The sequence below is a fragment of the Eptatretus burgeri genome, chromosome 2 (genome assembly GCF_056783735.1).
Source record: "Eptatretus burgeri isolate ZD-2024b chromosome 2, Ebu_testis_v1, whole genome shotgun sequence".
NCBI lineage: Eukaryota > Metazoa > Chordata > Myxini > Myxiniformes > Myxinidae > Eptatretus > Eptatretus burgeri.
Window position 1 is genome coordinate 38,125,787 of NC_140962.1, and position 14,096 is coordinate 38,139,882.

The 14,096-nt window shown below is 42.3% G+C and overlaps 1 protein-coding gene across 6 annotated transcripts in view; it reads left to right on the forward strand.

The window, feature by feature from the left end:
• LOC147031835 (ATP-dependent RNA helicase DHX29-like) overlaps positions 1 to 14,096 on the forward strand; it is a 186,339-nt gene that overhangs the window by 134,063 nt on the left and 38,180 nt on the right. For 5 of the 6 annotated variants that reach the window (XR_015054646.1, XR_015054647.1, XR_015054648.1 and 2 more), the window contains 4 exons: positions 4,006 to 4,137; positions 5,955 to 6,081; positions 11,781 to 11,849; positions 12,894 to 13,014. Coding sequence is in view for 3 of the 6 variants with exons in the window: in XM_085868169.1 (XP_085724295.1) it covers positions 4,006 to 4,137; positions 5,955 to 6,081; positions 11,781 to 11,849; positions 12,894 to 13,014 (449 nt within the window). In the remaining 3 variants the exon portion in view is untranslated. The remainder of the gene's footprint in view (positions 1 to 4,005; positions 4,138 to 5,954; positions 6,082 to 11,780; positions 11,850 to 12,893; positions 13,015 to 14,096) is intronic. The other variant, XM_085868173.1, reaches the window with a different exon arrangement.

A 14,096-nucleotide genomic window follows, 5' to 3' on the forward strand; every position in this document is an offset into this window, starting at 1 on the left:
CTGCCATCTCTCCTAAGCACTTCCATACCTCCACTGGTATACCATCTGGGCCAACCGCCTTTCCACTTTTCATCTTCTTCATAGCAGTCCTCACTTCATCCTTACTGATCCACCCCACTTCCAGATTCACTATCTCCACCTCTTCCAACCTTCTCTCTCTCTCATTTTCTTCATTCATCAGCTCCTCAAAGTACTCCATCCACCTTCTCAACACACTCTCCTCGCTCGTCAGCACATTCTCATTTGCGTCCTTTATCACCCTAACCTGCAGCACATCCTTCCCAGCTCGGTCCCTCTGTCTTGCCAATCGGTATAAATCCTTTTCCCCTTCTTTTGTTTCCAACTTCTCATACAGCTCGTCATATGCCTTTTCCTTGGCCTTTGCCACCTCTCTTTTTGCTTTTCGACGCCACTCCTTGTACTCCTGCCGACTTTCTTCATCTCTCTGACTATCCCACTTCTTTTTCGCCAACCCCTTCTTCCTTATACTTTCCTGTACTTCCTCATTCCACCACCAAGTCTCCTTATCTTCCTTCCTCTGTCCAGATGTCACACCAAGTACCTTCCTAGCTATCTCCCTCACAACTTCTGCTGTAGTTTCCCAATCATCCCACCCATCTTTACTACCATCCAACGCCTGTCTCACCTCCTCCCTAAATTTCACGCAACAGTCTTCCTCCTTCAGCTTCCACCATCTGGTCCTTGGTTCAGCCCTCACTCTCTTCCTCAACCTCACCTCTAAAGTCATCCTACAGACCACCAATCGATGCTGTCGAGCTACACTCTCCCCTGCCACAACCTTACAGTCACTAATCTCTTTCAGGTTGCATCTCCTACTTAAGATGTAATCCACCTGTGTGCACTTTCCTCCACTCTTGTATGTCACCCTGTGTTCCTCCTTCTTCTTGAAATACGTGTTTACCACTGCCAGTTCCGTTCTTTTGCAAACTCTACCACCATTTGCCCTTCCACATTTCTCTTGTTGAGACCGTACCTCCCCATCACCTCCTCATCCTCTTTATTCCCTTCCCCAACATGTCCATTGAAATCTGCTCCAATCACCACTCTTTCATCCTTGGATACACTCTCCACCACTTCATCTAACTCACTCCAGAAATCTTCTTTTTATTCCATCTCACACCCCATATGTGGGGCATATGCACTGATGACATTCATCATCACCCCTTCAATTTCCAACTTCACACTCATCACTCGGTCAGACACCCTCCTCACCTCCAATACCCTCTTGACATGATCTTCCTTCAGGATTATCCCGACACCATTTCTCCTCCCATCCACACCATGGTAGAACAGTTTGAAACCACCTCCAATGCTCCTCGCCTTACTCCCCATCCACTTGGTCTCTTGTACACACAGTATGTCCACCTTTCTTCTCTCCATCATATCAGCCAACTCTCGCCCTTTGCCAGTCATCGTCCCAACATTCAGAGTTCCAACTCTCACCTCCACACTTCTACCCTTCCCCCTCTCCCACTGCCTCCGGACTCGCCTTCCCCGTCTCCTTCTCCTCCTTCGCCCAGCAGTAGCACAATTTCCACTGGTACCCTGCTGACCACCGGTACCGGTGGCGGTCGTTGGTAACCCGGGCCTCGACCGATCCGGTATGGAAATTCGTTTTGTTGTCCGCATAATGATTTGGCATAGGTTTTTACGCCGGATGCCCTTCCTGACGCAACACTGGTTGCCTCTTACGACACACAGGGATATGGTACACCTATTCTAACCGGGGCATACACCGGGCCCAGTACAACTGGTGCTCATTTCGCCGACCTCAGAAGGATGGCAGGCTGAGTCAACCCCCTGGTGTTTTCGACTTGGTTTATATATATATATATATACGCATTATATATATATATATATATATATATATATATATATATATATATATACATATACACATTATATATATATATATATATATATACACATTATATATATACATATATATATACGCATTATATATATATATATATATATATATATATATATATATATATATACATATACACATTATATATATATATATATATATATATATACATATACATACATATATTAATTCAGTGTCCCAACGGGGCCTGAACTCAGGACCTCTTGGGTCCCAAGCCACTGCCCTTACCACTGCGCCAACACCAGGCTTCATATACATATATATATATATATATATATATATATATATATATATATATATATATATATATATATATATATATATATATATATATATATATATATATATATATATATATATATATACACACATACATACATACATACATACATACATACATACATACATACATACATACATACATACATACATACATACATACATACATACATACATACATACATACATACATACATACATACATACATACATACATACATACATACATATATATATATCATGATATTTACCTCTGCCACCGAAGGTGGAAGGAGGTTATGTTTTCACCCCTGTCTGTCTGTTTGTCTGTGTACAGGATATCTCAAAAAGTTGTGGACCAATCCAGATGAAATTTAGAGAGCTGGTTGAGTGTGTGACAATGACGAACTGATTAGATTTTGGTGAAGATCCAGATCCGGATCGGGCTAATATAAGTTTTAACTGATTCTTCACCATTGAGAGATAGAGCGAAACCGATATGTAGCACGATGTCTCAAAAATTTGTCGACGGATTCGAACGAAACTTGGTGGACCCATTGGGTGTGTGACATTGCCGAATTGATTCTGTTTTCGTGAAGATCCAAATCCGGATCTGGATACGAGAATTATTTAATTTATAAAGTGATTCTTCACCGTTGAGAGATAGGGCCAGATATAGTATTGTATAGCATGATATTTCAAAAATGTATTGGGCCCGGTATGTTCTCATGGATCAGGCATTGTGTGACGGAGGTATGCACTCTACCAAGTACCCTTCTCGTTTATTTATTTATTTATACTTTGCCTCATGTCCTTGTCATTTATGTGGGTGGAAGCTCTTCCATGTGTCTTAAAGTGGGCATGCAATGACCACCTTGTACTGAATTTGGATGAAATGCATGTTTTTTGGGGAAAAGCTATTTTACACCCACCTGAAGGGATATGGGAGAACTCGCATACATATATGGAAGATAGCCATGTAACGTGTGTGTGTGTGTGTATATATATATATATATATATATATATATATATATATATATATATATATATATATATATATATATATATATATATATATATATATATATATATATATATATATATATATATATATATATATATATATATATATATATACGAATTCGCGCCCGCCGGTGTGCGATTGGCGGCGTACCTCTAATCGCAACCGTACCTCTAATCGCAACCGCGTCGGATGGACAATTCCATCGTTGTTTAATGGGATTTATTCGTGTTCACCAGGCTGTGACCCTTTGAGGTAGGTTTTTCTTTTTCTATCGTTATTTTGAACCAACCACATCTCCACCACCATTACACCAACCAACATCGCTCCCCTTAACCACAACACCAACCACAACCACACCTGCCTCTCAACAAACACGCCATCCTCACCGCTCCGCCAGCAACCGTCAACATCTCCACGCCACAAACATCGCCTCACCTTCGTTCCCGAAACGACGCCATCTTTGCGAATGATGCCATCTTTGTGATGAAAGTGTTCACAATACGTATTTTGTAATTGTAAAAGTTTAGCTACAATTTTTTTTTTTTTAAGGACAGGAAACCTTCATGCTATGTTTATACTTTGGTTTTTCAACCCCATAATTGATTGTCGATGCATTATAAGGTGAAAACATAAAATAATTTGATTGTCCTGTACATAAAGCAAAATGATGTTTTTTGTTTTATTTTCAGCGTATTTCAGAGTGTATTTTCATTGTTTATGGAGATAGGCACATTAAGAGCTTAGTATTTGTTTTTATCATTACACATGAGACTGGAAGTGTGATTGACAAACATTGCATTCTTTTCCTTAGAGCTTCTATTTGGAAGATGTGGTTGAAGCTTGTGGTTACACGCTGAACAGTGGTTCTTCCTACGGTGTGGAGGCAGCCATTGAGGAAGCTGACAGCTTGGAAAAGATTGAGGCAACCCAGTCAGAATGTCAGGTGATCTCTCGTTCTTCACAATTTTTTGAATCGTTAATCATCAGGGAAGCTTATTGCTGCTGTAGGGTTTGTTTGTACAATTGGCACCCCTAATTTTTAATGGTACCACAGAGTTTCTTAGATCCCCAGGAGTACTAAAGCAGCATTTAGAATTATTTTTTTCCCCACACTCCAAATTTCCAAACTTGAGCTGTATCTCTGACCCAGCTAGGACTTTCGAAATGAAATTTTGCATCAATAATGTGAATAGAAATTACGTGGGGATAGTCCGAATTTTTTTGACCTTGACCTAATTTTAAGGTCATTACCTAATTATAGTCATTTTACCATTTTTCACCATAACTCGACTAAAATTTCTCTGATCGGAAGGAAATTGCCCTCGAGATAGCTTAGGGCAAGACACATTTACACTTAATTTACATCATACCCCCTCAGGTTAAAAGTCCAGGTCTTACACCCCCTTGGAGTACGAAACCACCATTAATTTAGGTTTTTCTACCAATCTTCGAGCTGTATCACAGAGCCGGCTGGGACTTCTGGAAGGAATGAAATTTTGCATCAATAATGGGAATAAAAAGTACGTGAGGTTGACATAACTTTTTTGACCATGACCCAGTTATACACATTTAAACATGTTTCACCACAATTCAACTAAGGTTTGTTCAATCGGAACTGAATTGCCCACTGGATAGCCAAGAGCAAGTCGCATTTACACTTAATTTACATCGTACTCCTCTGAGTTAAAGGTCAAGGTCAAATGGAGGTCTCAAAAAATAATCACGATTTTTAATTTTTTGTCATTGCTCAATTTTGCCAATGTGGCATCTCAAAGACCGTTTGGTCTTCCGAGATTTTTTTTACATCACAATGGAATAATTTTCCTCCAATTTTTATGGATAGATTGTAGATGGGGACACATTTTCTAAATTTACACTCTTGACCTAAATGTTGAAGGTCAAGGTATGGTGGTCCAAAAAAATGGCCATCATTGTATCACAGGCCAAGGGTAAGTCACGGACGACCGGTCGGGGGAAGCTTACCCTTGGCGATCACATTGTGATCACAGATATATAGTTTTTATTGCTATGGGATGAAGGGATGTATGAGTGAGAGGATGGGAGTGGGGGGGGGGCATGTGCTTTCAGTGGAGAACAGGCATGGAAATATCAATGATGCCCAAAGCTTTCATTTCCACCCCGTACATGATTGCATAGTCGATTCAAGCAGTCTGTCGTCAAACAATAGTAATACTCCAATGATCTGTGATCAGTATTTTTTATTCACTGTGGCAGGTTGAGCATTTTTGGAATTTGTCCAGGAAGAATCTGACTTTCGAGCCAGTTTTGGAAATGTGGACCTTTCTGGTTTAGATCATCCCTGATGATGAGGTCTGGAAGCTCAATTGACTGCTTCCGAAGGTGGTTGTTAATGACACAAAATAGTAGGATAACATAACTTCAATATTAAGGTTATCTTTTGAAAGCACTTGGCAAAGTGAATATGTTAAACTTTTGGGTTGAAACCTCTATTTTATTGTCCTGCTCATTCCTCTTTATGTACTGCTTATTTGCTGTTTTGCTTCATGATGATTTTGTATTGGCAGTGGTTCAATAAGCTGTATTTAAATTTCGAGACATTTTCATCTGTTGTCAAATTTCATTTTGATTTCCTTGACTTTGTTCGAGGAATTTGCATTTGTATACATTGTGTGTGCATGCTCTTTCAGGTGCATTAAGCTGGGCATATAATCCAGATGTATAATAGAATTTATCATCAATCCACATTTCCTGTATTGAAGGAAGGCATTATTTGGGCAGGTTGTACCAGAAACCAGTGAAGGGCTTGACAAATCGCAATACAGTGCACGTACACTGAATACGCTCAACTCCATGAACCAAGAAAAAGTCAACCCACAACTTATTGTCAAGCTGCTGCAGCATATTGGTGAGTTGTTTGCATCTCAGCACATGGTTTTACTCTTTTGCCAATTTTCCTCACTAGAAATATTAAAAATTTGGTGGCGATCGGGCCAGGTCAGGTCAGGTATGGGAGCATGCGCTGGAGCAGCATGTTGCTGTGTCCACTTTCAGCCAGTACTCCAGGGGCCTCCATCTGGCCATCCCCCAGGCAGATGCCTGGCCCATCCCCATTTCCTTGAGATGCTGATCAACCTGCTGCAACCAAGAGGCACGTGATCGGCCCATTGGCCTCCTCCACTCATGAGGCTCCCTCACTGAAAGAATCTGGTGAGCAGGATCAGCATCAGGAAAATGAGCCACGTGTCCATACAGCCACAGCTGACGCTCAAAGACTATGCAGGTAGCAAATCTCATTTGAGTCTCTCAGCAACCGCTCGTTGGACACAAGGTCTGACCAGCGATAGCCAAGGATTCTCCAAAGAGAGCTGGTACCAAAGGAATTGAGCGCCGTCTCAGATCCCTGGTCAGAGTCCAAGTCTCACATCCATAGAGCAAGACTGGAAGCACCAAGGACCTGAAGACTCAGAATTTCATCCTCCCGCACAAGTACCGGCAGCACCACACCCCATAATCCAGTGAATCCATGATTCCCCAGGCCCAACCCAGACATATATTGACCTCTGGCTCACAGCCAGCAGAGACATAAATATCACTGCTAAGGTAAGTGATTCTCTCTGTGACCTCAACATCCTCACCACAAACAGGACAGCAGCATCCAATATGTTATTGAAAACTGGATCTTGGTGTTGACCGAGGAAACCCGCAATCCTAACAGCTCCGACTTCTCATTCAGCACCTCGAGGGCCCCCAAAAGGATATCTCGAGTCTCCGTAAAGATGACTGCATCATCTGCGAAATCAAGGTCAGAGATCTTGACATTCCCAAACGATGCACCGCTGCTTGATCTCTCCCACATCCTCTCTAGAATCCAGTCCATACAAGTGCTGAAAAGTGTGGGAGCTTGTACACACCCCTGACGAAGTCCAGTGACAACTGGAAATAAGTCAGAGATGGTATCACCACATCTCACAGAACTCTCAGTACCAGAGTATAGTTCAGACATCAGATCGATCCGTTTTTGTGGAACCCCACAAAGACCAAGAATCCTCCAGAGGACATCCCGATTCGCTGAATCTAACGCTTTACAGAGATCAACATAAGCTGCAAGCAGCCCCTGCCAAAACTCTCATCTGCGTTCGGTGAGGACCCGAAGAGCAATGATACTCTCAATCGTTGACCTCTTTGGTGTAACGCTTGACTGCCCTGGACGCTGGTGCTCAAGCAGTTGGTGGCAAACCCTATCAAGAATTATCCAAGCAAAGACCTTGCCCGGCATTGAGAGCGGCGTCACCCCTCGGTAGTTGTTGCAGTCCTGGCGATCACCCTTCCCTTTCCAGAGAGGGACAACTAGGCTCCTCTTCCAGTCAGTTGGGACGATGCCTGTGTTCCAAGCAGAGCGCAGAACTGCATGCAATGACGCGAGTACAGCGTTTCCACCAGCCTTAAGAAGTTCAGCATGGATGCCACAGATCCCAGGAGCTTTACCCCATTTCAACAGGTTCACCGCAGCCTGTGTTTCCACAAGTGAAGGTGGATCACAATTGTTTTGAAGGTCAGCAATAGGGATGGTAACACGCCTGATATCCAACTTGACTGCTGGTGGATCAGCCTGGTACAGCCGTTCAAAGTAACCAGCCCAGCGGGCCTTCATGTTGGACTCTTCTGTCAAGAGCCTACCACCCTCCGTTCCAACTGAAGTACACCAAGGGACAGGCTTGGAGGAACATAATGCGTGAATTACTCTGTAGGCAGGGTGGGAATCACTTGATCACAGGTGATGCTCTACCCCCTCACAGATTCCTCGCACATAGGCCTCCTTGTCCACCCTCAGCACACACACAGTTTTACGCCTCAGCTCCCTGAACAGCTCAGTTCTGCCATTCAGCCTGGCCTTGTGACTGGTCAATGGTATCCAGTGTTTCTTGAGAGACAAAATTCTTCTTCACCCTCTGGTGAGTTCCAAGACATCCACCAGCAACATCAAGAATGGTGGTCTTGAAGGCACTCCACAACTCTTCAGGATTCCCCAAAGCACCCAGGCCTCCCAAATCCCCACTCGGCCTGTTCGCAAACTCCTCAGCGACCCTCTAAGCCTTGAGCTTGCCAACATCCTGCCTAGGCTGGAATGGTACCATTCTCCCAGATTTAAGCTGCAACCTCAGAGTTGCTACAACAAGCCTGTGGTCGGTATTGAGGAACTGAGCACTCCGGTAGACTCTGCAGTTCTGGATCATCCTCCAGCGACCATCAACGAGCACATGGTCAATCTTCTTTGCCGCACCACCAGCGTTGGAATACCAAGTCCAGTGATGAGCTTGTAGGTGCTGAAACCATGAACCAGCCACCTTAAGTCCATGAATTCTTGCAAAGTTAAGGAACTTGTAGCTATTCTGATTCACAGTTCCAGACCCATGGGGATCAACACATGTCTCATAATCATCCCTATCAGTTGCAGTCGATACACTGAAATCCCCAAAGACCAGAAGAGTATCTCGCCTGGGGCACCGATCAACCACAGACTCGAGTGTGGCATAGAATGTGTCCTTCATGGTGAGATCACTCACCTCAGTCGGAGCATAAACAGGGACCAGGGAAATGACACTCAAGGAGTTACGAATCCTTAGTCTCATAATGCACTCGTTGGCCGGTATTATCATTGGAGTCAGCTTATTGGACACAGTTACAGCAACTTCTTGGGCATGGTATCCATCAGAGCGACCAGACTAATAGTAGGTGTAACCACCCACCATGATCTCGCTGCAATCCGGTCTCTGAACCTCAGAGAGTGTTGCAATACATACCGATGTCCATACGCTTGAGCTCAGATGATAAAAGAGACAGGTGATCATCCTCTCTTAGAGATAGGACATTCCAGGCACCCACCCAAAGGGACTGCCTCAAGTTAACCCAAGGAGACCACCGTCTGGTGGACGACATCTCAGCACCACCTCGACACAAGCTACCGCAATCTGACCCGGGAAGGTTACCCCGTAGTTTTCCTCCTTTCATCAAAGAGTGGGGGTCCCAAAGCCTTTGTCCCAATCCTGTCATCTGGTGAGCTGCCCTGCGGAGGGCAGCTGCAGAGGAGCTACTCCCACGGAGTGTTTTCAGATTTATTTGTTTTTCATATGTTTTGCAGAATGAAAGGTTTTACGGTGGCTGGACTACCAATCCTACCATCAACCTAATGAAAAGTAACCCAACTGCAGGAGGACGTCCGCAGACAGTTGGGCACAAGAAATGGATGGCCATTGCCTCACAAGTAGCTCCTTCGCCCTTTGACAGGTTTTGTTTTTAATCCTGCTGAGTGTCCATATCCATATACCCTCCTCACCAGAAAACCTGGTGGGGGAGACGGTTTAATCGCTGACAACCCGACCATGGAACAGGTTAGTGCAGGTTTACATGATACCTGTAGCAAGTCACAGATCTGATCTGATCTGTTCTGACTTGACAATATGGTACACAGGTGAAGATCGGGCCAGCCCTGTTTTTTTTTTTTTGTCTGATTTTCACATGTACATATATACATACATACATACATACATACATACATACATACATACATACATACATACATACATACAATTGCCTTATTTAATGGAATAGAATCCCTGGCTTTCCCTCATTTGTTTTCCCCAATATCTCATGAAGGTTCCACTCCTGAGCCCATCTTCCTCTCTTTCCTTCACCCCCACCCCACAACCTCCCATTACTCTTATCTGTATTATTTTGTGGCAGTGTCATATGAGAGGACTTCACTCACCCATCACCAATCTCTCTCCTACAAGTGGCTACTTCCTTTCCAGACACTGTCCACTTAATTGAAACATTCCTCACCCTTGATTTTGGGATTCTGTTTGGCTTTCGGGATTCTTTCTCCTTTTTGACAGAGGGTTCTGTGTTTTGCCGGGTGGCAGTGTGCATGTCTTCAATAACAACCCTCTTCCACATCGCTTTTTATTTATTTATTACCCTTGCCAAAGGAAAGAATATTGCATTTGGATTCGTTTGTATGTCTGTCTCTGTCTGTTTGTCTTTTTGTGTGTCTACACATAATGCGAGTATGTCTATTAATTACATACTATTCAAATGGTAATGATAATTATAATGATAATAGTAATGTTGATGGCTTTGATTGTAGGTGTTTAAACTGGAACACAGGTGAAGAAATTCAAGAAACTGCTACCTCAACATACAGCGGAGTCTCATTTGATACACAGGCTTCCTCACCTTGAGCAAACTGTCATCAATCGCAGTCAACGACGTTTGACTGATGAAGAACAACCAGTTTTTGCCCTGGGTTTGAACTTTGCAGTGGCACTGAAGCAAATTCCCTTTAAAGTCATTATCTAGCAGATTGAATCCAGTCTAGAGACACTCGACAAAATCTCCTCTGACCAAATCAATTTTCAAGTCACTCGGTTCCCTTCAAAGCTGAGATTCCTGAAACAAACATCAGCCGAACGGAAAAGAAAGCTGTTACCAGACTACAGCAGGAGACTTCATTCCACATACTCACTGCAGCCAAAGGCAATGTGACCATCATCATAGACCGAGAGAAATACAGCTACAAGGATCAACACCTCCTTTACACCTATACCTATAAGAAACTCCCCCAAGATCCAACACCGACAACGGAGATGAGAATCAATGTCGAGCTTCTATCTTTCCACCGAGCAAATGCTTTGCCCAAGTCATTATATTTCAAACTTCACACATCATCTTCAACATGTCCAGTTTTATTTGGACAATCCAAGATACATAAACCAGATGCTCCACTTCGGCCCATCATTACAACACTGGTTCAACGACCTATAATCTAGTGAAGCACATCGCTAAGATTATTCAACTACTTGTCGGGAAGGCTCAACACCACATTATAAACTCAAAACATATCATTCAGCACTTTAACACTCTTCCCTCTGACGCCCTCATCAGTTTTGATGTAGAATCACTTTTTACCAGCATCCCTGTTCCAGAGACCTGCTCTATCATCAGACATGGTCAACACGAAGTTTATCACCATATCAAATTCTTGACCTCCTTCTTATGTGTCTCAATTCTACATCTTTCAAATGGCAAGACTCGGTCTATCAACAAAAGCAAGGTGCAGTTCTGGGTTCTCCACTCACCCATAGTAGCATACCTTTTCATGGAAGATTTTGAGTGCTCAGTCCTCCTCTCGGTGCCATTTCAACCCAAGCTCTGGTTACGGTATGTAGGTGACATCTTTGTTGCACAAATGCTCTTCAAGGATTTTAAATTTAAACAACAGTATGTATTGCCTTTCTCTTTATATTAAGGTTTTGAAGATACTATCCCTCAAATGATCTCCCTCAGTAGAAATGCTGTCACGAATCTCCCTCATGTTGTCCTTACAGTCACGAAAGCCCTGACAGAATCGTACTCTCACTTCGTTCAAGTACTGAAAGTGCCTGGTCAAATGAGCATAGGCCCATATAGATGCAACTAAAGGTCCTTTATGAATATTCTTCCACATTCCTTGTTCATATAAACTGGGGATGAGAGTTGTCTTGTCTAACAGACCTATTAGGTCTCCTCATCATATAATATTATCAATTGCATCTCATGTTTGGACAGTGTGTGGCCGAGCATGCCATCTCACATCTTGTACCATACCTTCACTGGACCTGGCAGAATGGCTTCGAGGTACGCACACTTGCTTTTGAGCCAGATAGCTTGTGTTTGAATCTTGGCTCACCTATAAACTGTCATCCTAGTGTCTCGCTGGCAGGGCTAGGCATCATTGTGTGTGCTGTCCCATCATGAGATGGACGTTAAACTTGGCATCACATCTGGCAGCATGACTTTGTGGACGTTAAATGTGCCATTGTTTCCTTCACAAAGAGTAGGTGAGAACTATCATCGGCACCCTGGCCAAATTCCAAATTTCCGCTCTAATCTACAGGGGGCATTTGCATCAGTGGTGCGGCTGCGCTTCCAGCAATGATGCATTCAGCAGCCACAGGCTGCATAAAAATGAAAGCATGATACCTTCACTTAATAATGTATTTGCAGACTGATGAAGACTGCATTTTCTGATGGAGCTTAGTTCATATGGAGTTGATGTTTGAATGCTGTATGATTTTGAACAATCGAGTCAGTTGCAACTTAGAACAGACCCAGTCCTACAACAGTAAACCTTTCTCTGATAATACAACAATCCAAGCCTTCACAATCTTAAACCCTCATATGAAAAAAGAATAGACTAACATCAGTTGTATGCATTAACGTATTTATATAATGCTATTAAAATATTTACATTGTGTCACACTACTTTCTGCCAATGAGCCTGGTGTGGCTAAGTGGTTAAGGCGGTGACTTGGGATCCTCGGGGACCTGAGTTTGAGCCTCGCTGGCCACTGATTTAACATCAGGGGGTTGACTCAGCCTGTCATCCTTCTGAAGTTCGGCGAAATGAGCACCAGTATACTGGTAATTATCCTTGCAGGGTCGAAGGCGACTAAAGGGTTGGCGTCAGGAAGGGCATCCGGCCATAAAAACATTGCCACAAGAAAGGGTACCATGATTGGAGCCTGCAAAAAGCTGAACCCTCATCAGGGATAAAGGCTTTCAAATGGTGTGATGATGACTACTTTCTGCCATGAATAATTGGTTCGTTTTCAAACACAGTATGGTACTGCAGAATGTGTGAAAATGCATTTGACCTTGTTCCCATGTTTCTTCCTGCAGAGTCCACCCCTGCTCTATGTTCCCTTAATGGTGCTGTACTGGTCTTTCTGCCGGGCATGACTGATATCCAAGAATTGCACAACTTGCTCAAACAAACTCCAGTTTTCCGCAACCCCAAACGGTGATGGCATAACACATAATGTTGCATAAAGGCAAATGAAAATGGTGTGATTATATTTAGTAACATGTTTATTAAATGAGGGTGATTCGAGGCTGGAGCACAGTTTTTTATTGAAAAACACAAAAACAAATAACATTGCAATATTGAAATTTGTGCAATGATTTTGTATAACCTCATGAAGTTGTACATGAAGTGACATTAATGCCGAACGCCGGTTAGGGCATTGATACAACAGAGTGAAATCTTTCTTTTTTTTAATCATTCGAGAATCCAAAATAATTCCCCTACACTAAAAACTAGAGGGGGAGCACTCGGTAGAGTGCAAAACCTCCGCCGCCAATACTGCTGCATCACTTAAGTGAACCTGATATCCTATTCATTATAGGTCAAAACGGATCAGACTCTACTGAACCACGATTGAATAAACTAAACGAGATCGACGCGCATGTAGAAATGGCAAAAAATAAAACCGAAATTTTTTTGAAAAAAAAAGTTGCGAAATTTGTTTTTTTTTTTCTCTAACAATTTTTTTTGGGGGGGGGTTTCACTTAAAACATGTAGAAATGCAAAAAAAATTGAAATTTTTTTCAAATAAAATCGAAATTTTTTTGAAAAAAAGTTGCAAATTTTTTTTTTTCCTCTAACAATTTTATATTTTTGGTTGGAAATTACTTAAAACATGTAGAAATGCAAAAACAAAAAATTCAAATATTTTTCAAATAAAATCGAAATTATTTTGAAAAAAAGTTGCAAAATTGTTTTTTTTTTTATCTAACAAATTTTTTTTTTTGGTTGGAAATCACTTAAAACATGTAGAAATGCAAAAACAAAAAATTCAAATAAAATCGAAATTTTTTTTGAAAAAAAGTTGCAAAATTGTTTTTTACTCTAACAATTTTTTTGGGGGGGGGGTTGGAAATCACTTAACATGTAGAAATGCAAAAACAAAAATTCAATTTTTTTTCAAAATGGCCGCCATAGCGGCCATATTGGGCTTTGGACCAAGTCCAAAATCTAATGGCATGATCCTTGGACCATACCTAATCCCTCCACCAAGTTTCGTCAAAATCCGTCCAGGAGTT